The 23,588-nt window shown below is 35.3% G+C and overlaps 1 protein-coding gene across 1 annotated transcript in view; it reads left to right on the top strand.

Moving 5' to 3' along the window:
- Positions 1 to 23,588, top strand: part of DNAH1 (dynein axonemal heavy chain 1) — a 151,797-nt gene that overhangs the window by 4,414 nt on the left and 123,795 nt on the right. The window contains 17 exon segments of the mRNA XM_032210546.1: positions 1,866 to 2,040; positions 3,944 to 4,100; positions 4,600 to 4,732; positions 6,242 to 6,403; positions 8,160 to 8,165; positions 8,431 to 8,529; positions 8,532 to 8,552; positions 8,555 to 8,608; positions 8,611 to 8,674; positions 10,227 to 10,246; positions 10,249 to 10,380; positions 14,928 to 14,948; positions 14,951 to 15,138; positions 17,259 to 17,346; positions 17,349 to 17,556; positions 20,390 to 20,540; positions 22,208 to 22,401. Of these exon segments, the coding sequence (XP_032066437.1) occupies positions 1,866 to 2,040; positions 3,944 to 4,100; positions 4,600 to 4,732; positions 6,242 to 6,403; positions 8,160 to 8,165; positions 8,431 to 8,529; positions 8,532 to 8,552; positions 8,555 to 8,608; positions 8,611 to 8,674; positions 10,227 to 10,246; positions 10,249 to 10,380; positions 14,928 to 14,948; positions 14,951 to 15,138; positions 17,259 to 17,346; positions 17,349 to 17,556; positions 20,390 to 20,540; positions 22,208 to 22,401 (1,873 nt within the window).

Raw genomic sequence — 23,588 nt, 5'->3', positions numbered from 1 at the left:
AAAGGAATGTAATCACACAGAATTCAATCTTCTGTCTAACCAGAAGAATTGTTTAGAATTGTTATTGTCAATTCATTGGGTTTGTTTGGGATATTCTATTTAATTTTTTTTAAACTTTTGTATTATGTGTTTCTTTTAATGTTGTACGCCACCCTGAATCCTTGGGAGAAGGGCGGCATATAAATCTAATAAACCAAACCAAACTAATCTAACCAGAATCATTGCCATGTGTACGGACTAAATAAATAAAACAGCAAATATTGTCAGGAAACCCGTACCTCCATGCCAAAAATTCAGAATACTGACATATCTAAAGTTAGTGATGCAAAATCTAAGATTGAGATGGTAGATAAATGAACAAGCTAAGAAATCTCCTTCTTTTCCTAATATAGGTTTATTACAAATTTAGTTCAGGTGACCTTTATGATTTAAAGTTGGTTCATAATGGGCTTTGTCTTGTGGATATTCTGTTTTAATTTTCTTATTTCCTCTTTTTAGCTTGATATAGAATACAATAGGGACCGTAACCCAGCAGATTCTCTGATGCAAGTAGTATCCAAAGCTATTGATGACCAAAGGGTTATTATATTGCCCACAGTTCCTATGGCATTCTGTTCTGTATTTGATTTGATTACATACCTTACTTTAGCTTCTATCAGAAAACTGTCCTCACTAGGTAAAAGGTCAGGAACAGGCAACGGAAAAAGGATGAGGTGATTTAAATTAGATTCTAGCAAACTTCCTTGTCCTCCTAACCATTGTCTTCAACTTCCAACCATTCTTAATTTGGAACAGAGCTGATTTTTTAAAGTGAACAAATAATACATGTTGTTTCAATGCAGAGGATCACTCAGTGTCAAGAGATCACAAACAACTGGGCAATTGGAACAAACTATAGATATGTTGTTTAAAATATGACAGGGAGAATAAGAAATTATCTCAACATTTAATTACTTTCAAGAATCAAGATGCTATGGCCCAAAAGTAAATCCAAAAGATAGCCAGGATTTCTTGGGTTTAAACAACTCTTAGTCAGCACTATTGTACAAACATAACCAACTTGACAATAGCTCCAGTTACTCAATTCTTCTAGAAAAGAGTTGGAGACTGAAAAAGCAAGGTTTTCTATACAAACTCATTGGCATTGTCCTGGCCACCACAAAACATGCTTCTTTTCCACAAATTCGTTCCCATGCCCAAGCCAATCCTACCGCTGTCTGGCTAATCCATGGAGAAGATGCTAATGAGATCAAAACTTGGCAGTGTTTTCTGATGTAAGGGATTAATGAATACTAGACATTAGCTGTGGGTGACAATTTCTCCAAATTATGAGGTTTGACCAATGTGATTATATACTACCAGAACCATTGTAATTAGATTAAACATATATGAACTGGATTAAATCTTTTCATGTGTTGTGATAAAAATGGACCTTAAAGATTATTTAAGGAAAATATATTTAGTTATAAGGAATTTGAGGAACACTAATGCTGCTTTATATTCTTTCTATATTCTTATTCTATATTGTATTGGATTTTTTCCTTCAGATTGCTCAGGCACCTCATTTTATGGAGATTATCACAACAAATTTAGGATCAAAAATAGTGTTAGGATCTAAATTAGGATGAGAATGACTGGCCCACTGAGGTTATCCAGGGAACCTTGGAAATTTTGTTTACATCATCCTACACCTATGCACCCCATTCACTTTTACGAGCTAAAGAAAATTTAAGTAATATTGATACTGGAAGAAGCAGTTTCTCAATTTTATTCATAGGTTTTCACCACCTCAGCATAAAAGAGTGCATAATTAAATCAAGAAACATTTAATCTGTGATTTTTTTCTGAATTTTGTTTTTTGTCAGCCTCAACATTTGATACACCAGAAAATATTGGACTTATCTTGGATAATCAGAAAATTGGACCAACTACACAAATTATCAAAGAGTCAGATTTTCCATTGCAAGCATATAAACCCAAGGTTCAAATTCCATTTGAAGTGCTTCCAGGACAATGCCCTCGAAAAATTGCAATTGAGAGGTATTTCATCCTGAGTTCAGTCAATCATCCTCTGGAGTTTATTTTACTTTATTTATTTTGGAAATGTGTAAGATCACCCAGCTCTACAATGACTTTGGACAGCATACAATAAAAGCAATCATAAATACAATTACTGTTATTACAAACTTGGGGGGGAAGAAAGCCTATTGTATTCGCCTCAGGCACTTAATAGATCCTATAGATTACCAAAGAGCTTTTGCAGAGTTTCCTGAAGCCTTAGTGGGCAATTTTGCTGTGTGCCTGGCTGATCTCTGAAATAAGGGGTCGCTTGCAAAGGTTGATATAACTGCTCCTGAGTGATAATAATTTCAAGGGAATTCCTTGGTTTTCTGAGGAGCACCAGGAGATGAAACAGCTTAAGAGATACTTAAAGCAATGCTAGCATTAAATGAATGCAACCAAACGTGGATAAGAGTTCATGTTCAAGCATATTCTGTGGTGCTAAGAACAGTGAAACGTGCATACTTCTTAGCTCAATTATTTAAAGTGAATCTCTCTCTCTCACACACACACAAACACATGCACACACACACACACACACGAAGGAAAATGGAGCTGGAAAATCATCTGTTGAGAAATTGAAGGGACTGTATAAAGCATGTAGAGGATAAAATAATTCATGCTTAGAATTGAATGCCAGTCAAGAGGGTGCAACTGAGAGGAGGAGGCCTTGTTTAGTGAGGTTATATGTGATAGGTTTCAGCTGTGGATCTTGAAGAGGTTGACAAGATTCTCTGTGCTGTTAGTTTCGCCTCCTATGTACTAGATTGCTATAGTGAAAGTTTTCAGGTAAGATGAGGATGAGTATGGGTAGTAGAATATACCATTGAGGGAAAGAGTGTCAGCCTTTTCAATTTGTGCAACCACAATATCTGGTGATCAACCCTCCAAGGAGTGCACATCAATGTTGCAATGGTGGGTGTAGCTAAAGCAAAGAAGGGATGGGATCTCCTCTCTCCCTCTCTCACCCACACCTCTCTCTCTCACACAACATATACAGAACAGTGACTAGTCTGGCAAAGCAAAGCAGAAACAGCATTACACTTTGCCAACCTCTGTAGTTGATTTGACAGTCAAATCGGCTCTTTCTTTGCTGCTGTTCAGCAGAGCAGGAAAGAGATTGCAGACATGGGATATTTAAGTCACAGTCCCCTTTATTACCATGGAAACAAATAAGTATCAGCAAAAAGGCATTGGCCTCTAATGGAGCAGCTTTCACTAAACTTACAAGACTATAGAAACCTTGAGGCTCAACCTCCCTTTGCCCACTCTTCATTTTTTAACAGAAACAGGATTTCAAGAAAGCGATAGGGGGTATATTCTAAATAGGGAAAACCTGGTGGATCAAGTTTTCCCACCGTTATTGTAGGATTGGATTGGATGGATTTAGGTATATAAAATTGGGTTATCACTATCAAATGTATTATCTTTCCCATGACACCAAAGTGTGATAGAATTAAGGCTGTCATTGACCACTTATCACGATGGCTATATTTAATTCCTTTATTGGAACTTTTCCCAGTCTCAAGCAACTTGCTTTCAGAAACACAATGAAAATATATTTCTTTCATGTCTTATTTATGAGCTTTCCTTATGTTTCTATCTGGCTACTGAGAAAAGCATTTGGACAAGGTGATCTAATCTAGCATAGCTCTTTGTATATTCTTACATAGAAAGGTTCTTTGAAGAAACAATAATCTGCTGATGAATGTACATTAATTTGGGATATTCTTCAAGATAATAGTGTAGGCATGATAGAAAATCAGTTAGAAAATCTTTAGCAGTATCCAAAATATAAGTTGATTGCATCTTTAGTAGCAATATCATTAGATAATAAAGGACTTGTTTAAATATAAACCATTTCTTCTTGCTGTTTAATTAGGAAAAGGCGATTATATCTCAGCTTAGATATCACAAAACTTTTAGAAAATGCAGGAATAAATTCTAATGAGCTGATGCCAAGACACCAAGACCCTGCTAATTTACCAACAATTGAACAAAACAAAGACCCGCTTTTCCCCATCTATCTACCATTACAGGTAAGATGAGGGAATTATTGGTATTTGTGTTCCACTGTGCAGGTTCCCAAGCCTATAATAAATATTTGTCAAAGTGTTTGTTACTTTATGATTTTCCATCAGCTTTTCTGTTATATTTATAAATACCCAATTATTATTTGGAAGTGCTGCTGTCCACTATGTTGGAGAGAATTGGAGAGATTTGTTTAAAAATTAAGACTTTGATTTGAGTGCGGAATGGAAATGGAAATAACCACAGTGTTTAATAGTAGGTGTATATCTTTCACGGGGGAAAAATTTGATGATTGGGAATCTGTCCTACAAAATGTAATGTATAAAAAGCCATCTCAGAATAGTGACTGCATTCCAGAGCTAACAGGACATTTCACACAGCCCAGGTTGTTTTTGAGTGAAATATTAATGTGCAATTTCTGGATTATGATTATGTGCCATCAAGTCACTGTCAACTATTAGCAGCCACATAGGTTTTCTCCATGAATATAGTTTCTTATTTATTTAGATTTTTGATGATGAAGAATATGATTGCCGGACCCCAGAAGAGTGGCTATCATTGGGGGTAGAGCCTGAATCTTCAGATCGGAAACCAATCCCAGGAAAAGCACTCCTACCTACTGATGACATACTTGGACATGGTAAAGTTCAGATGATATAGATTTGAGTTATAACAATGATTAAAATACAAAATTATCCTCTCCAAGTTTTATATTTTGAAAATTAATTGGGAGGAAAATATGTTTTTTTTAAAAATAAATCTATTTATTTACCTGATTTATATTCCATGGCTTTAATAATTCCAGAGTAGTTAAATAACAAAGTAGTAAGACATAGTATAAGAACATTAAATATAACTTCATAAACTAAAGCTTGGAACTAGCATAAAAATTTAAATAATAATTTCACAGAGCAATATACAAACTATTATAAATTAAAGCTGTTACCTATAATATTAGTAAAAGGGTGGAAAAAGTAGGTTTTTTGAATGGAAAATAAAGAACATGGTGGAAGTAACTGATCGACTTCAAAGAGATAATTCCACTGGTGGGAATTTTTCATTGCTCATGGTACTTTAAATAAAGCATCCCCCCACCCCCACCCCCAAAAATCAGATTGCACTCTCAGTGAATATATAGACTGAGGCAAGAAAAATCCTATATTTACAATTTTTTTAAAATATATAACTTGTCATAAATATCTGATTTCAGCTTATTTTCATGGAAACTGAGTCTGTGATGCTCAACATTTTGAGCTTGGATATCAGTGGGTCTAAGCCAATGCATCACATGTTTTGTTGTACCTCCCTATGAAGCTTAGTACTCCATTACCTTTTGTGCAAGTTATAATTTAAGAAGTAGTCTCTGATTTTTATGTCTTTGTCCTAAGTGCACAACGTAAGATTTTTGTGAGTTATTTTTTCACAAAGCATTGAATTGTCAAGACAGGTCTTCAGCAATTTTGAAAGAAAAATTCTTCATTTAGAAACGTTCTTTTATCTAAATATCTTTATCTGTTTATTTATATACACACATACACACATACTGAGTAATTTATGAACAATTAAAAAACCCATGATAAACAACCAAAAAGGGGGGAAAAACTAAATTAGAAGCAGGAAAAAATAATACAAAAGCTTATAAAATGCCATAACAAAATACATAAAATTCACAGCCCATTGATTAAAACAATATAGCCGCTGAACTTGTCAGCCTTACAAGGTTGATCAGACAGGAAAGAGGACCAGATAAACTAATTCTACTTTAATGCTACATTAACAGAATCTTGCAAATTTGAAAGTATATCTCTCCCTTCCCTGTCTACATTTCTACTGCCAGTTCAGCTGCCTTTTATCTGTCTGGTCCCTTGGCTATATCTCTTTACCCCGTTTCCCAAAATGATTCCTACATACCATTAAAGTATCAGTTCTTTTAAACTGCCGAGTCCACATGCCCACTGGAAAAAACATACATTCAGGGTCTTGTGCAAAGCCAACCTCTTCCTAAATCTATTGAAGTATTGAGAAAGTCTGGGATCAAGAACAGAAGGGGTGATAATTGCAGCTGTGTGAAATGTACTTTTTGTAATTCCACTATTCTAATTAGGGCAATTGTGAAATTGTAAAACTGTGTTTGTCATTAATACCTAAGGAGATCCAAAAAGCCACACACTGATCTATAAGTGGATAAATGTTGGAGTCTTGGATTATGATGAAGAGTCAAAACTCTACTTGGTACATAAGACAAACAAAATGGACCTTGTTCGAGACCTCAATGGGAAACGTATAATCAATGGAGGAATGACAGCTGAAGGTGGGTTTCAATTTAGTTATCACCGGAATGCAGGAAGGAAAGACAATTTCTGTACCTGTTAGCTATATCTAATACATAAAAGCCCTGTGTTGTAGTGTAATTTCTGATCCCTTTTATAGGGAACAGCTGAACATCCTGAAATGGCTTTCTTCTTCCACTCTTATGCATACTACTGCCTGCATATTTGGTCATCAGTTGGCTTTCTATAACCATTGCAGAGACCTTTGAAAGAGGTGTAAGAGATGACAATGTCATCAATCCCTGACCACATCACCTACAGTCAGAGGAAGAGATAATAAGTATATAATCACATTTTCCAAAGGTAATTTTTTAAGAGGCAACTGGACTTTGTGTTTTTTCTTTGAAGTCGTTTCGCTTCTCATCCAAGAAGCTTCTTCAGCCCAGAAGCATCTTGGATGAAAAGTGAAAGGTCTTCAAAGGAAAAACACAAAGTCCAATTGCCTCTTGAAAAGCCATTTTTGAGATAACCATGACTTGGATGACTGAGAATCTCCATAGACATATAATCAAATTTGTGCTCTGACATACAGTTTATACACATGTCCTTGTTGTCCTGGTACTGATATGAGCCAGTGTGCTATAATGGCTAAGATATTGGCCTGAGAACCTAGGTTCTAGTCCTTCCTTAGCCATAGAAATCATTGAGTAATTTGGGCCAATCACATTCTTGGCCCACCAAATGTGATTGTTGTAGAGATATTAGGAGGAGGAACATCATGCATGCTGCTTTGAGCTTAAAAATAAAAAAATAATAAATACATAATAAAAATAAAAATAAAAGCAGGGTATAGTAAATCAAATAAAAACGGTTTCTACTGTGTAGGACATGTCCTCCACAAACACAGCTTCATTTCTGTGATAGTCATCATAAGTTGATACTGGCGCGACAAACTAGGATTGACAAACAGAAGAAGCCCTCACCTATAGATATATCCTGTGCTGTTGCATAGAGCAAAAACTTGGGGACGCTATGCCACTCCAAATTGTCCCTTTCCCAACTGACATTAGCTGACACAATGGAAACTTGCATGGCAGTCAATTTCTTTCTTTTTTTTGTATTCCTTATTTATCTCTGTATATACAACTTTCTCCCCACATTAAGTGCATTTGCTGTAGCTAACATCTCCCCCAGTCTCTTTGTCATCCTTGTCCCAGAGAACCACCTCCCCTACTGTCCTTCAAGACAGCTTGCTAGAGAGGTAGGCTCCTGTCTATCTAAACCCTGCCATTCACTGGAGCTTGGAGACAGAACTATTTTCCTATTTGCTGCTAAACTTGCTTCTGAAAGGAAGGGCAGGGAAGCAGAGGGTGGACAGGGTCTAGATGGTGATTGTAGTCCTGGAGCTGGTTGGGATCACAGTGCTCATGGCCAGAGATGGCTGTGACGTGGGAAGGCAATACGGTTCCACTGTAACGAGGCACCTCTGGGCCCCAGCTTCTTACAGCAACTCCTGCTGGCCTCATTTTAGAGGAGCAGGAAGAGGACTGCCATGGGAATAACAGTTTTCCAATCTGTATACTTTTTCCCCATCTCAAAGACAGGAATAAAATACATTGGTAGCTTGTGTAATAAGAAGACATACAGGGGATATAGTGAAAAGACAAAAATGTCACTGTTGCCTCTGTGAAGGCCATTAGTTCCTCTATGTATGGTACTATTGGACTCCTGCTGCTTTTCATTCCTAGGGCAATAAGACTGCTGAGGACAATTTAAATGAGGAAAGTAGAACAGGAGGAAAGGGTTAAAAATGTGTGGTCTTGTTACTTTAACTAAGAAGAGAAACAAAGCAGTAGACCTGATCAGAGAGCTTCTGCTGTCTCACTTAATTAGATATGTTGACATTTTTCCTCAGTAATCCTCTCAGTCTCAATTTTGATTCTCTTATCCATTTTTTTCCAGCAAAAAGGCTATTTACTGGACAATAGTCTGGTTATGCACAGGCACTTTTGGATATTTAAGCTTTCACGTTTTCTGTTGTCTTGCTTTCTGATCTCTGCCTAGGGAGACCCCCTGATCTCCTGTCAGTATTGGGTGCCTCGGATCCGTTTACTTTTTCTTGCTGAGGATCCTCGTAATTTTTCCCAGCGTGTGATCTCAGCCCACAATTGAGGAAGAAAACACAGGCACTATGTTATATAATCTCTATGTGGACTGTATGCCAGTAGATGGATTGCAAAGCATTGAAGAAAAAGTTTGCAAAATATGAAACAAATGGCAATGCAAACTTCACATCTAAAGAAAGGAAGCCAGTAAGTTTCATAATACTTTTCAACATTTGTTATCATTCTTCAGATTATTAACTTTTGTCAATGACAAGGAAGGTCCAGCCAGCAGATAAAAGTAAAACCTGTGGTTTTTTTCCTCATTTCCCTTTTTGTTCTTTGCTCCTTCTGCACATGCCAGAAATATAGCCTTATGTGACAAACAAAAATGAAGAAAGAAAATGAGTCAATATAAGAGCAGAAATTATTTGAATAAAGTGAACAGATGCAACTATAATTGGAATGGCATGGTATTACCAATCATTTTTACGTACACATTTGCAGTTTTACAATTAAAATTGTTAAAATACATGGGGGGCAAAAGGTGAAATTTAGTTGACTTTCATAGATTCTTTCTTTTGTTATAATTTCTTTTGTGATTCATGAGCAACCACAAATTTGGAAATGCTAATGCACATTTGATGAGTAACATTATTGGGAAATGCTTATATACTCAAATGTCTAATCAGTGTATTATGTAACTGAATAAAAGTAATAGAGATCTATGAATAGAAGTGAGGTTAAATGTGAAAATGATCTTGACACTTGCATTCTATGTATCCTATGACTTGAACAATTTAAGAGCACAGGGTAGATGAATCATTGTATAATGCGTCAATTCCATCTCACTATATTATGGCAAGAATAATCTAATTAGTACCTAGGACTAATAGTATTTATGAATCATCCATTGTTAGGAAAAATTTGATTTTAGATAAGAGTGAAATAATACAAAGCATGCTTACAGAAATATTTGAAGGTATCCATCCCAATAACATCCCACTTCCCTCATACATTTGTTTTGAATTTGAGTGTAGGATTATCCCTTTCTAAATTATAGTACTGTGAATTATTTTTCTTTTGCCTTTCTTCTTGCATATTATATTAACTTTGCTCTGTGTGTAGTTATAACAATTCTGGCCCAGCTGTCACTGGCGTGTAGTTGCACAGATTGAGACATTGCTCGGGGTCTATATCTCCATGTTCATTATAAGACTTATCATTCAGCCATTTTATTAGGCCCAGATGAGTGTCATTTTTAGGTGGAGAAACTTATTTCTGATAAGTATCAGGAGTTTTCCCGATAAGTACTGGTACATCTAGCATTTATCTTGCTAAATGCTAGATTATCTGCTCTGTATCTCCTGTTATGTCTCCCTTTCATTTTAGGGCATTTGCTTTAGATTTGTTGGTTTCTTGAATTTTTAATTTCCCGTCTCAGTAACATGTAAGCATTTGTGATCAATTCATAATTTTAATATTATGAAATGTATAGAATTAGGAGAATATTGCTCCTAATTCTTCCTCTTTTGTCTAATACAGCCTTAAGTGTAATAACTATGCTCCATTTTCTATTAAGCTTGCCATTCCATTCTCCCCCTCATGAAACTCCATTAACGTGCTACAAATGCTTTTAATGAAGACAAAGCATAAGTGAGCACAGGACAAATGAATATGGGACTAGAGGTATATGAGTGACACAGACATATCATTTTGAGGGGTCATTGTTCATTCAGTAATTAGTTTTTTAATTCTTAAGGATTTTACGACGGCTGCACCTCCGGAAAAGGAAGTGTCCCTAGACTATGAGCGTACTATGAACATGATTAGCTTTGACAGAATTGTCACTTTGAAGCGTCAGATATTTTCTTTATCACTCTGCCTGAGAAAGGAAGAGAAGGTACCAGAGAAAGGTAAGTAACGCATGACAACATGCACACAGAAAGAGAGAAAAGAGAGATTATAAAAATGCTTATAATATTGATACCTTTTGTGGTTAACTTCAGATTGTAATTGATGTATTAGGAGATACTATAAAAAGAGACTTTAGAATCACAGATTTCTATCTATGAAATACTATTGACAAGAAAATTTTGTCAAAACATTTTTTTAAAAAAAATACTAAAATAGCAATTTCTAAATCCTTAATTTGTCAAATTAACAATGGCCAATAGAGTTGGTTCTTGACTTTCAACCACAATTGGGATCAGAATTTCCTTTGCTAAGCAAGGTAGTTGTTAAATGAGCCATGTCTGATATTACAATCTTTTTTGCCACGGTTGTAAAGCGAATTACTGCAGTTGTTCATACCTGTAGTTATTAAGCAAATCAGTTTCCCCATTGATTTTGCTTGTGGAAAGCCAGCATGAAAAATCACAAATGGATCACATGATCCTGGAATTATGCAATAGTTGTAAATATAGCCAGTTGCAAGTGCCTGAAGTTTGATCATGTGACCATGGGGATGCTGCTAACAATTGTAGGGGAGTGACTGCTAGTAAGTAACTTTTTTCAATTCTGTTACAACTTTGAACTGTGGTTAAATGAATGCTATATGCCAAGAGCTACCTGTAGTAGCTCCATTTATATTTTTAATGTAATCTACATGCAATTTTATATAACATCTTTAATCTCTCCAACAATAGTTAAAGAGTTGAATTATACTCTTAAATGATGGATCAGGTTAGATTGTCTGATGCACTCCAAATGTTTTAGACCAACTTTGACTATTCACAATTAACATAACGATGGAATTGTTAGAATATCTTACAACAGCAGCTACTTGGTTCAGTGAAAAAGTATTTAAATACACGTTCAATGTTCTGAAAATTCAGACTTCTTAGTCTTTTGACTACAATCCTAGATGTGAAAGCTTGTGGCAACGCTTGGTGAAATTTTAGAGAAGTGGATAATTGGATTTTTATTGGTCAATAAATATAATCATAATAAATAAGTGTAATAAGTGTAATCATCTTTGTTTCCATTCAAAATGAGCAGGTATAGCTCAATTATATGCAAGATATTTTTTATACTTCTAATTTGTTCATGATCTGATGGTTTTTTAATTTCTTTACTGAATAATACAAACATGTATTGAGTGCCAATTTTTGCATTCACTACATCTGGAGACTTCATAAGAGATAATTTTTGAATTCTTTTTTAAAGAAGTAGCCAATGTATGAAGTAGAAAACAAATTGCAGCATGGCCTCTGCTGAACAAGTAGCAAGATATAGGGAACCTCAATTTGTCAAACAACATAACTTTAAAAAGTTTCTCATAGACCGTGAAAGCTGTTTATTTTAGTCACACAAATTTTAATAGCTATGATAGCAGTTGATTGAAGAGACAGATTCTCTATTGCAATAAGTTGGTAACGTTGAGGCATATCTGATTGCAATTGTACCATTTTGGAAGGAGGCAATTATCTAAATGCATGTATATATGTTTGAGTATGTATGTGTGAATATATTGAGTATAACAACAAAAATCAAAAGTGGAATATGTGTGAATGAAGTGGTTATGATTTTTGCATCTCTGGATTATATTAGGGGGCACTTTACAACAGTGGGTGGTCCCTCTAAATCCAATTTTGGATTATGGTCTTGTCCACATATCCCAAGTATGGCAAAGTCTCCAGGCTGATGGAATATAGGCAGATACCCTAACTTGTACAGGTTAGCGGGAGCATACCTGGCAATCCTGGTATTCTGACTAAAATGTATCAAAACAGACTGGAGCTATCCTGATTAAGAGGGTACACAAGTATAATTAATGCTGGTAATCAAATTTATTCTTTCTTTTTTGTTATTAAAATGCATTGTATGAAAATTTCAGGTGATCAAATATATGATAGGCAGCAGAGATCAGTATCTATGGCTCATTTGGTGATGAATATGAAATGTGGTAAATTGAAACTTGGAATGTTAAAAGAATACTGTGGGGAGGGAGCATGAAAAAGAAGAAAAAAAAGAGGGAGGAGGAAGAAGAAAGTTGGTTAGTTAGGTCTAATCCTGTGAAAGCAATAAATACCAGGGAAGTAAAAATGCAGATTTCATTATGAAAATAGGCTAAAATGTATGTCAAAATATAAGAATTGATACAATCTCTATTGTTGTGCTTGCTATGTTGCATGTCACTCTCCAGTGAATAGTAACAATGAAAGAACCAGGTATAGATTTGAAGAAAAATATACAAAATCTGAATAAATATGAAGTAGGGAAAATTATTGTGTTTGTAATGTGAATGAATAAACAAAATGCTGGTCCATTCACCAGGAAAGGTGAATTTTTGAGACCTAAGAATTATTATTAATGAACACATGCTTGGAAGAAGCTGTTCAATGGTATTCCATGTGGTATACACATAGGTTTGTATATGCAATGATGCTTAACAGTTTATGAATGCCTTTGGAGATTCTCAGTCATCTAGATCACGATTGTCCCAAAGTTGCTTTTCAAAAGGCAACTGGACTTTTTATGTTTTTTCCTTGATGATGTTTTGGTTCTCATTCAAGAAGCAAAACTCTTAAAGGAAAAAATAAAGAAAGCCCAGTTGCCTTTTGAAAAGCACCTTTGGGACATTTATGAACCCAAATACAAAACTTAATGAGTACTTATTTGTTCAGGAAAAGGATCCAAAGTTAAACACTCGTGTGTGGCAAAAGTATTTTTTTTAAACTTTTAATAACTGGTATGACCCCTTTGGGCAGTAATAACTGTTTAAAATAACTGTTGATCAATCTTGCATATTAGCTTGGAAGAATTGTAGCCTATTTCTCCTCGCAGAACAGCTTCAGTTTAGGGATGCTGGTGGGCTTCTTCACATGAGTGCCTGTTTTAGGTCCTTCCATAAGGATTTATATAGGATTAAATCGGACTCTGATTGACTATTGAAAACATTTTTCTACTTTAACCGTTCCATAGTCGTGCAATCTATGTGTTTTGGATCATGGTTTGACTGCACGATCTAGTTTCTCTTGAGTATCAGTTCACAGACAGACACACTGACACTTTCTTAGGAAAATAGGACAGGTGTTGAATTACCACCATTGTATATATCTGTGTGACAGTTTTGTAAACTTTTCCAGCCGGGTAAAAATCAACAACTATTTTTGTGGGTCCTTAGGCAATCTGTCTTCTTTAAGCCATGACACAATTCCATATACCTGTTTCTGTGAAGACCAGGTTTTGATAGTGAATGCTCAGAACTCTTTAAAATAAGGCCAGACTCCACACTTCCACCTGATCCATCATCTGAAATCCTAATTCTAAATTTCCCTTCAAATGAGCTGACAATTGTTCACATATTTTTGCCACTCACAAATATGTAGCTTTGGATCATTTTCCTTAAATGGACAGGTATAATATTTTTGTTTGATTTGTTAATTGGGGTCTCTTTATCTAGTTTTAGGAGTTACATGGAGATCAGATTGTGCTTTTAGTTCATATTATGCAGAAATATTGAAAAATCAAACGGATTCACAAACTAAGCATAACTGTATAAACATATGGAAAGACTAGTAGAATTGTTAAAGATAGTTAACGATAAATAAACATGAACAAAATGAAAAAAGTCAAAGACATTAGAGTGAAAATAGAATGACTGAAGAAGAGAAATATGAATCCTATACAAAGAGTATTAGAAGACTTAATGATGGCATTATAATGGAGATTGGAAAATAGGATATGGTATCTAAAAAGAATTATGTTTAAAAATGCCAGTGTGTGTAATTAGGCTAATGGCAAGAATGAAAAAGGATGAATGATAGAATGCTCATTGTGAAAAGGACTCTCTAAATGAGAAAATGGCATGTAGGACAAAAATTGCTACAAAAATGAAGATAAGAGAAGCTATTGTACAATATGTTAATAGAGAAATAAACTAAATTTACTTTACATATGGAGTGGGGAGAGTAAAATGACAAAATGTAATGAAAATCAAAGCAAATATTTTGGAAGAGGACAAAAAGCTTTAAAGGATACTTCAGAAGAATGTAATTAGAAATAAATAATTTGAAACTGAAGTGACAATACTGCAAGAGTATTTTGAGATATCTGTGAGAATAATAGCCTCATGCAAAAAAAGTTGGAATGAAAAGAATGTAAGTGTGAGATCAGGAAAAGCTTGGGTTACATGTTGTTGATGAGATCCTTAAATCAGTAGATTAAATACCAAAAGGCAATATTTGAGCTAGATATACAGGCCAGATGGAAACCCAGGATGATTCACAACTATAGAAAGGTTTGGAGAGATAGAGCTATCTATCTAGAGCAAGATTTTTTTAAATTGCATTTTATTGTTTGTCTGCTTGCCTGCTTCTTTTTACTCTTTTTTTGGTGGTTTGCATAACATTGTTTATTCAAAGGGAACAAAGGGGCAGATATGTAAGTATCTATCTGCATTTAAGAGGCTTACTTATGAAACTGATTACTTCAATAACATCTTTCTTTTTATTACCAGGGCTCATTGAAGTTCCAGAATATCATTTAATGAGCAAAGAGAAACTTTTAGTTTTGTCTCTCTCTTGACACGGCCAGAAGTTATCATGGCTTTGTGCCAGGTGCGAGATGAGTGCAATAAAACCTCTGCTATGTCTCTTTTCCATTCCACCCTGACTAAGTATGGACGACTTGAAACATTTGACCAGATTCAGACCCAGACCTTTTCCCAGGTAACATATTACAGCAGATTCTTTGCAAGGATGAGATACACAAATGTAAAGGACTATAACCACTGTGTGTTGGGTGAAAGGACCCCATGTAATGCAGTGGTAGAAGATTACTTTAGGCCAGATAAGACTTGTGCTTACTGCTCTTCAGAACATGGAACTCCCTCTTTCACTTAGGCTATTATATGATTAAAAAATCAGAAGAAAATGCACACACACACGTTTCTTTGATCATGGGTGTGGGATAACACATTACCATATATACTGATTGAAAAAATAGTTCACCAAGTTGGCCATAATGATACTAATCTTATACCAGCAAGCTTGGAGTCCTCCAAGATTTGCAAGCATTCAGCTTCCAGAACAGCCCACTGAGGACTAACTATGCTCAGCAGCCAAGAAAATGTTTGCTGCTTAGTTTAGATTGAGAGAAAATAGCTAACCTAAGCACCATCCTATCCATTTGAATAAAATCAACTCAATCTATAACATGGTTCAGAGAGCATATATTTTAGAGTAGAATTCATGGTTCTATGATTATTATTATTATGTATAGCTTAACCACAGATATATTGGACACAGTACAATTTGATGTGGGAAAAACCAGAAGAGCTTTGAATAAAAAACAGGTACTGCTGATTACCAAACACTGTTTACTGTTTTCATTCCTGGATAGCAATAGCAATAGCAGTTAGACTTATATACCGCTTCATAGGGCTTTCAGCCCTCTCTAAGCGGTTTACAGTCAGCATATCGCCCCCACAATCTGGGTCCTCATTTTACCCACCTTGGAAGGATGGAAGGCTGAGTCAACCCTGAGCCGGTGAGATTTGAACCACTGAACTGCAGATAGCAGTCATCTGAAGTGGCCTGCAATACTGCACTCTACCCACTGCGCCACCTCGGCTCTCACCTTGGATCCCAGTTTTATTCGGCAAACTGCAATAACATGGTTCAAGAATGAAAAGCTATGCATGCATGTTCTCTACTTTTTATGAACTGTTTACATAGAAGAACTTCCTCAACTTATTTTATCTATAATCTACCTCAAAATGAAAAGTAGCCCAGAAGTGTGAGAAGCACCCACTTAAAAGAAAAACAGTAGGAAATATGCAGATTAAATATTTAGAGGAAATAACATTAAAGCTGCTTTATGTGTGTGTGTGTGGGGGGGATAGGCAAGTTCCCATAAAATATGTCATCTGTTTACGAGCTTTTTCAAAGGAAATAGTTGAATATTAGAAAGAAAGCTTCTGGTTATATCTTAGGACAACAAGATATGTTTGCTTGTTTCTGCTGTCCTTGAGAGTAAATGCTGCACTCTTCTTAAAAAATAGATTATTTCAGTATAACATTCTATGGGGAAAGATTTGTTTTGGTGTAGATTGCTTTGGGAACTGTTGCTGCTATTAGAAGAATGTTATTAAAGTACAATAAAATTCTTCCTGTTTATAGAATAGTATTCTGTGGACCATAAAACATGTAATAAGCCTATAATGCCTTTTTTTCCCAAACAAAGCAGTCTCAGGGGATGATTTAAAATGGAGGATGGAGGTGGGGAGAGAATCTAACAGATATCCCTCTATTCTTTCCACTGCAAACTTCAGCCACTCCTCTCTTCCCCAAAAGGGATAGCAATAGACATGTGTATTAATGCAAACTCAAGCCAGAGAAGAGAAGACTAACCACCCACTCCCCACTGCTGCCTTTCTTTAGAATCAGCAACAGTGGTGGGTTGCAGGAGGTACACCCCGGGTACGTGCATACTGGAGCCAGCTGGAGCACCGGATACTGTTCTGGTATGGTGCTCCGGAGGCCCCATCCACCCGCCCGACCTCCTTACCCATGTTTAAAGGCTTCTGCACTTCCGCACAGGTGCATGGCACGTACAGCACTTGCACGACACTCCGCGGAGCAGCTGGAGCGTTGCGGAGGCGCTAAGAAATATGTGCTGCGTGCGTCCATGAGGATGCCGCTGGCCCCGTTCCAACCGTACGGTTGGAACGGGTTTTGAAACCCACCACTGGTCAGCAAGTATCTAGTGCTGTATCCATTTAACGTGTAATAAGAAGTTTGAAACTAAGATGGAGATTCTTTTATTCTTTTGTTTTGACTTCCTGCAGATTTCAATGTTCCTCAAGGATACATGGATCAATACTCTAAAGATAGCAGTGAGAAGCAGTCTGAGGGACATAGGCAAAGGCTGGTATAATTATATGAGACAAAATGGGAAGTATATAAGATGTCCAAGCTTCATCAGTTGATGGAGCTTATCAAGTTTATGCTACAAGACTCTGTACGTTACCTGGTCCAGGATTCACTTGTAAACTTCACACAGCTCTTTCTGGATGCCTGCCACAGTGTCCTGGATTGCCCTGAAAATATGACCTGGGGAGAGGATCTTCTTAATAGCCCTTACAAGTAAGACAATTAGTAAAAGAGCACTGAGCAATATTGTTTGAAATTTCTTTCTTTTTTTATGAATTGAACCTTTAAACATATTTTGTCTTTTCTAATGTTCCTGATGAAGTAATGCTGCTGTACCCAAGCATTTCACATATCCATATGGATTTATTTCATCCCAGTATCAGTTGTGTGTCTTTGTTATCTCATATTATTAACTCAGTTTGACTGCTGATCCAGCTTATTGTTGGCTCAGCTAAGATATACTTGAAATTGCTGCAAAAGTACCTTGTTCTTTTTTTTTCTTTTTTGAGCTCAATGGAGCGTTTTGCTTCACCTAACTTCTCAGTCTCTGCAGCTTTCAAGGGGAAAAGTGGCAACAGGTTTTCAGGTTCTTAATCATCCCAAAGAAACTACTATGTATTTCTTGCAGGCAGCCCTATAAATGATAAGAACCTAAAGTAAGGATACAAAAGAAGGGTGGCAAATAATTTAATTTAATTTATTTCAATTTAATTTGAATTTAAGACTGCTTTATCCAACCATTTCTCCTGCATTCCCATGGCTCCTGCAATGATGCCTAGAATGGAAATGTTGGTAAATGTGAAGGGCAGATAGGCCTTATTGTCTGCCTGAGTTCCATGGCAGTCTGCAGTTATGAATAACAAAACTTTAGATTTTTATTTATTTTATTACTTTTAAAATGGCAGAAAAATAAAAAAATAAATGAAAAGAATGCAATCAAAAATATAAAGTATTATATCATTACAACAGTAAACAGTTAGAATTGTGTATATAATTCTCTAATGCAAACATGTGAGTGTTTGTTTGTGTGTATGTCTGTGTTTATGTGCATACACACATGTCTGATTCACAGAGACTGTACAAGTCTCTGCAGTTTTCATGGCAAGGTTTTTCAGAAGTGGTTTGCCATTGCCTCTTTCCTAGAGCTTAGAGGAAGTGACTAGCCCCAAGAACATCCAGCTGGTTTTGTGTCTCAAGTGGGACTAGATTCTATCTTCTCCTATTTGCACCAAACAGGTTTTTGAATGTGTGGGTGTGTAAAACACACTGGTTTATAAGCCACTGTTTTTGTATAGATGAGTCCAATGTTTCATTATACTTATCCAGACAAAGTCTACATCTGTAGGTAATCCTTTCATAAATGACAAGTGTACGTCAGATCTTCAAATCATTGAGTAAACAGGGCCATACATTTATCTTTCCAGTGCTGTATTACAGTTTTTTAGCTCTAGTAAGGCCATGGAGAATCCATTTATAATGTCAAATACCATGTAGTAGGTAGGCAATTCAAGAGAATTTTATCCTCTGAAAAGTTTAGCTTTTGTTACATTGTCACATTCGTATAGTCCTCTACTTTCTTCCAAAATGTAGTTAAGTATAGGGTGCTGTAAAACATGCATTTTAAAGAAGTATTATCCTAATTACATCTTGTGCAAAATGCTACTTTTGCCACTCCTTTTCTATACAAATGTAGTGGAATCCAATAGACTCTAAATATTTTTAGTGTATAAGTCATTATTGAATTCCATTGACATGCTTGCCATAGAAATTCAGACACTCTCCATTTTTCTAGTCAATATAGGAGCTCCTACTTCTTTATTCCACTCTTTTCTTAACATCTGCATATCAAATATATTGATAACAAATGTCTATAAAATAAAAATATCCAAAAATGAAAAACAACCAAAGGAATATATATATGTATTCCAAAGTTGCCCAAATTGGAAAAATAATACTAACAGTTAGCTTCCAGTATTTACAGTACATACTTGACAAATAAGTTATATTGATGATATAACTCTACTTTTAGTAAACAAAATCTTTCCTTATTAATTGGTAATTGTATTTTCTGTAAAGATATTCTTGCAATCATAAAACCTCATAAACATTTTCTAAACCAGAATTTTAACCATAAAAATATTTTTGAGAGATTTGAACAGGAATACATTTCGTAATATAAATTAATTTGAGAACACCTTGAGTTTATGGCGCTTAGGAAAATAGGTTCTGAAATCCTTAGAAAAATAACCAAAAGGGTTCAATTTAAGGTGAAGAACATACTCCACACAACTTCCTCCTCCTATTTTGTTCACAACAACAAACCTATGAGATGAGATGAATTGGGCTGATTGTTACTGGCCCAAGATCATCCAACTGGGTTTCATGACCAAGATTGGGACTTTATCTCATGGTCTCCTCTTTCTGGTCCAGTGCCTTTACATTTACCACTAGACCAAACTGGGTCTAGCTCAAATCCATCTGCTCAAAATTAGAGATATGCACAATTCTTACCATGGATAACAAGATCAGATTTGTATTGACTAACTCTGGTTACACAAAACTGCATAATAAACAAGATATCGAGTGCCACCTGTACCTAATTTACATAAATGTTACTCCAGTTGTACCCAGTGGTTACATTGTTTTTAATTGCATGCTAATATATATTATAGATAAATTCCTTATGATATTCATTAATATTACATTTTAATAAACTGACAAATTGAATAAAAATAATACTCAGCCAAAATATTTTATCAATTTTAGAATACAGTATCATAGAACAGATGTCAACCAATGTAACAATACTCCTGTGAAACCATCTATTTTGCTACAGTGATAATATTAGCTCCATTAAACATTGTGTGAAAATGCCTTCTGGTAGAAATGTAGGATATGTATGGGCTCCTAGTTCTATGGAATACAAACAAATAGAACTGTAATATGTTTTCAGCTCAGTGGATTTTAATTAGCAAAGAGATGAGTTAATGCTTGAACCTGTTTATCCATAACACAATGTGAAATTTCTATATTTTCCCTCTTGCAGGCCACGAAAAAATCCCCTGTTTATAATTGATTTGGCTTTAGACAGTAATGGTGTCCATTTTAGCACACCTTTGGAGAATTTTGAGACATCTGTTGTTTCTCTTTTTAATAAAGGGATCTTGGCTACACATAGTATACCACAACTGGAGAAAGTGAGTTTCTTTCAAGAATCTGAAATGTCTCCTCGCCCTGTTATATGTCTCAGCTTATAAAATATGTATAGTTATACCATTGCAGGCTTCATTGTTTATACTAAGGAGTTACAGAGTAGCCCTTATAGAGGTAAATGTACATGTCCCAGAATAATGTTGGAGGATTCAATCTGGGTCAATCACTGGGACCAGAGGTTTAGTGTTCTGATCTTTCAAATTTGTGCTAGAGACCATCCTCAAGGAATTTCTCATGACACACTCTGCTAAAGAGAAGTTCCCTGAGGATGGGTTCCAACATAAGTCCAAAAGCTCGGAAGATTAAACCTCTGGTCCCGGTGATCCAGATTGAGTCTTTATAGATTCTAAATATTTTTCAATCCGGAAAAATATTTTGCCTTTTGTTTTGTAATGGCCGCATGCCAGTTTTATGAAGTTATCACAGTTTTGTAAACAGATACTCCAAATATTTAAAGATATAATGCTGGAGATTTTCAGGCTAATATCTGTTTTTCAGAAACAGTACTGTAATTTGTTATAATTGTAATAATTGAAAGCAACAGCCAAGTCATGGATTAGTCTCTTTTTCAACTCAGAAGCTTGTGCGGTTCTTTAGTTAATATGTATTGAGGTTTAGGGAAAGAATTTTGATTTTGATATCACATCCTGATATTTTGGGGGGTGGGAGTCGGGGAGAGGAGTTGAGAAATGTCAGTTCAATTTGTGTTGCAAGTTTCATACAGCCACCCTAACCAGAGATATAAAAACTCTAAAATTTTAAAGGGCAGAAGATAAGGGAGGATTTTGCAGAAGGATTTAGCTAACACTTTTTAGCACTGACATATTGCCAGAGGAGGACTCCACTAACACTTTTCCGATTGAGGAAAACATGTCAGATTTAAATGAGAAAGTGTTGGCAATAATGCTGTAATTTTAAATCCTGGAGCTATTAATGCTGACACCAAAGTAAAGGGAATATCTGAGATGTTTCATTATATGTATTTATCTTGATGCTTCTTTATAAAGTGGTGTGCTGCAGATTTAAAAAAAAAGGATTTTTATTTCAAAATTCAAATCTCAGCACAAATCGTTATTAAAGTTACTTTTAGAGTAAGTTGAAAGGTTTTTTTTTATTCAATTCTCGCAATACTTCTGCTGATTTGGCTAGGGTAGGAAATCTTTTTACCATCAAGAATTTCTATCTTCTTTATTACGTTTATTAACTTTCATTGTTTTTCACTGAATGCCAGCAAGCCATGCTAAAAGAATAGGTTAGCCAAAATATTTAATCTCCCCAAAGCTGGGGTATGAAGCCTGCTACTGTGAACAGCTTGTAGAGATAAGCTACAACAGAATTAAGGCAACGTTTGGTGCAAATCACATTTAGCATGACTAGGAATTCAAACCGAGCTCCATACATTAAAGTTAGATCTTTGAATTGTTTATAATAGACCAGTTCTGGTACTTATGTATGATAACCTTTATTATGGTGGTTATGAGGAAAAAGAATAATTTCTATAAGATAATGAAGTCAAAAATATAAGAGGAATCTTGTTATGGTGCATGGTTATGGGTGGCTTTTAATTTTGTTCAACCACCTTTTTAGAAACAATAGAAGCAGACTATAATCCTGTTTATGCTAAATGACTCTTCTTTTATCTCTTTTTCAGTATGTGCTTGAAAACATGTTCATCTGTGGCACACCATTGTTAGAGTCTGTGGGTCTGAAAGAGCCAGCTGTGATAGAATTGCGGAATACCATCTGTACTTGCATCCGCAAAGCACTGATCCCCCTTCAAGCTTATGCCAAGAATTATGAAAAGTACTTAGAACTGAATAATCGCGATATCCACAGCCTCTTAAAGTAAGCAGCATTCACATGCAAGAGCAGGAACTAAAAACTGAAAGGGTAGATTGATACACAAGCACTTTGACTTTACTTTCTGTAGAATTAAAGGGCAACACCTCCCCCCCCAAACCCGCAAGTAGTTTTCTAAAACATATTGGCTTGAATCCTAAGTTCTTGCTCCAATTACTTTTTCATCCATTTCCTGTCCATCTGCAGCTCCCCACCATATTCTCCATCATTCCCACAGGTCCTCCCAATTCTCAGGAGCAGGTGTTTGGCACTGAGAGGAGTGGGTTAGGAAACCTCTGCTTCATGAATACTGTGCAGTTGACTGAAAGGAATATAGATTTTGCTTTTGATATCAGGAACTATATCAAGTTGATTATATTTTCTTTAGCATCAGAATGGTTACTGATTGATTTTTTTAAAAATGCAGATGAGGGGTGTGAGTCACATTTTTCAATTTATTTTTACCTTTCCTAAAACAGTAAATATTTTAAGGTTTCTTCCCATTCAAAAATTATTTGTGATCATAAATACATACTGAATAAGAAGGCACAATTGCTACTCTTGAATAAATGGTGTAGGCAGCCTTGACTCCTAGAGGAAATATAAATGTAATGAAGGAAAGACTATTTTTGAGAGACCAGTACACGTTAAGCATTTTATTTATTTATTTATATCATTTACATGTTATCCTTTTCAATGTTCACTTAAAATTTTAATTTTCTAAAAATTATCTGTAAAACCCTTAACACCTTTGAATTTTTCATGGTTAGCTTATATATATCAGCCAAAATGTTGAAGAAAAGGATTTTTCTCCTGGTATATTAGCCAAAATGAATTATCTTGCTACATAAAAATTGTTTTAAGCCCATTAATTAAAATCTTATAATGATATATTCATCTTTGTATCCTCCTATATAAAATTTAATTTTCTTACTTTTTCTTTCCTTCAGCTAAAAATCTAATATTTCTATATGATTTCTCTTCTTACCATTCATTCCTGTGTCCATTTTTTATAAATGCTTACTATCATCATCATCATCATCATCATCATCATCATCAAGGAATTGAGCTTTAAAACAGTTTGCAAAGCGCATGTTGCTTCTCATTATCTTTTTTTCAGCTTTCTGCTTCAAACACTTACTATTTGATTTATTTTGTGCCTTTTATGTCTTAGATAACCGTTTTTGCAAGAT

The sequence above is a fragment of the Thamnophis elegans genome, chromosome 2, assembly GCF_009769535.1.
Source record: "Thamnophis elegans isolate rThaEle1 chromosome 2, rThaEle1.pri, whole genome shotgun sequence".
NCBI classification, from domain to species: domain Eukaryota; kingdom Metazoa; phylum Chordata; class Lepidosauria; order Squamata; family Colubridae; genus Thamnophis; species Thamnophis elegans.
The sequence above is the reverse complement of the archived record's forward strand: the minus strand, read 5'-3'. Positions and strand labels throughout refer to the sequence as shown.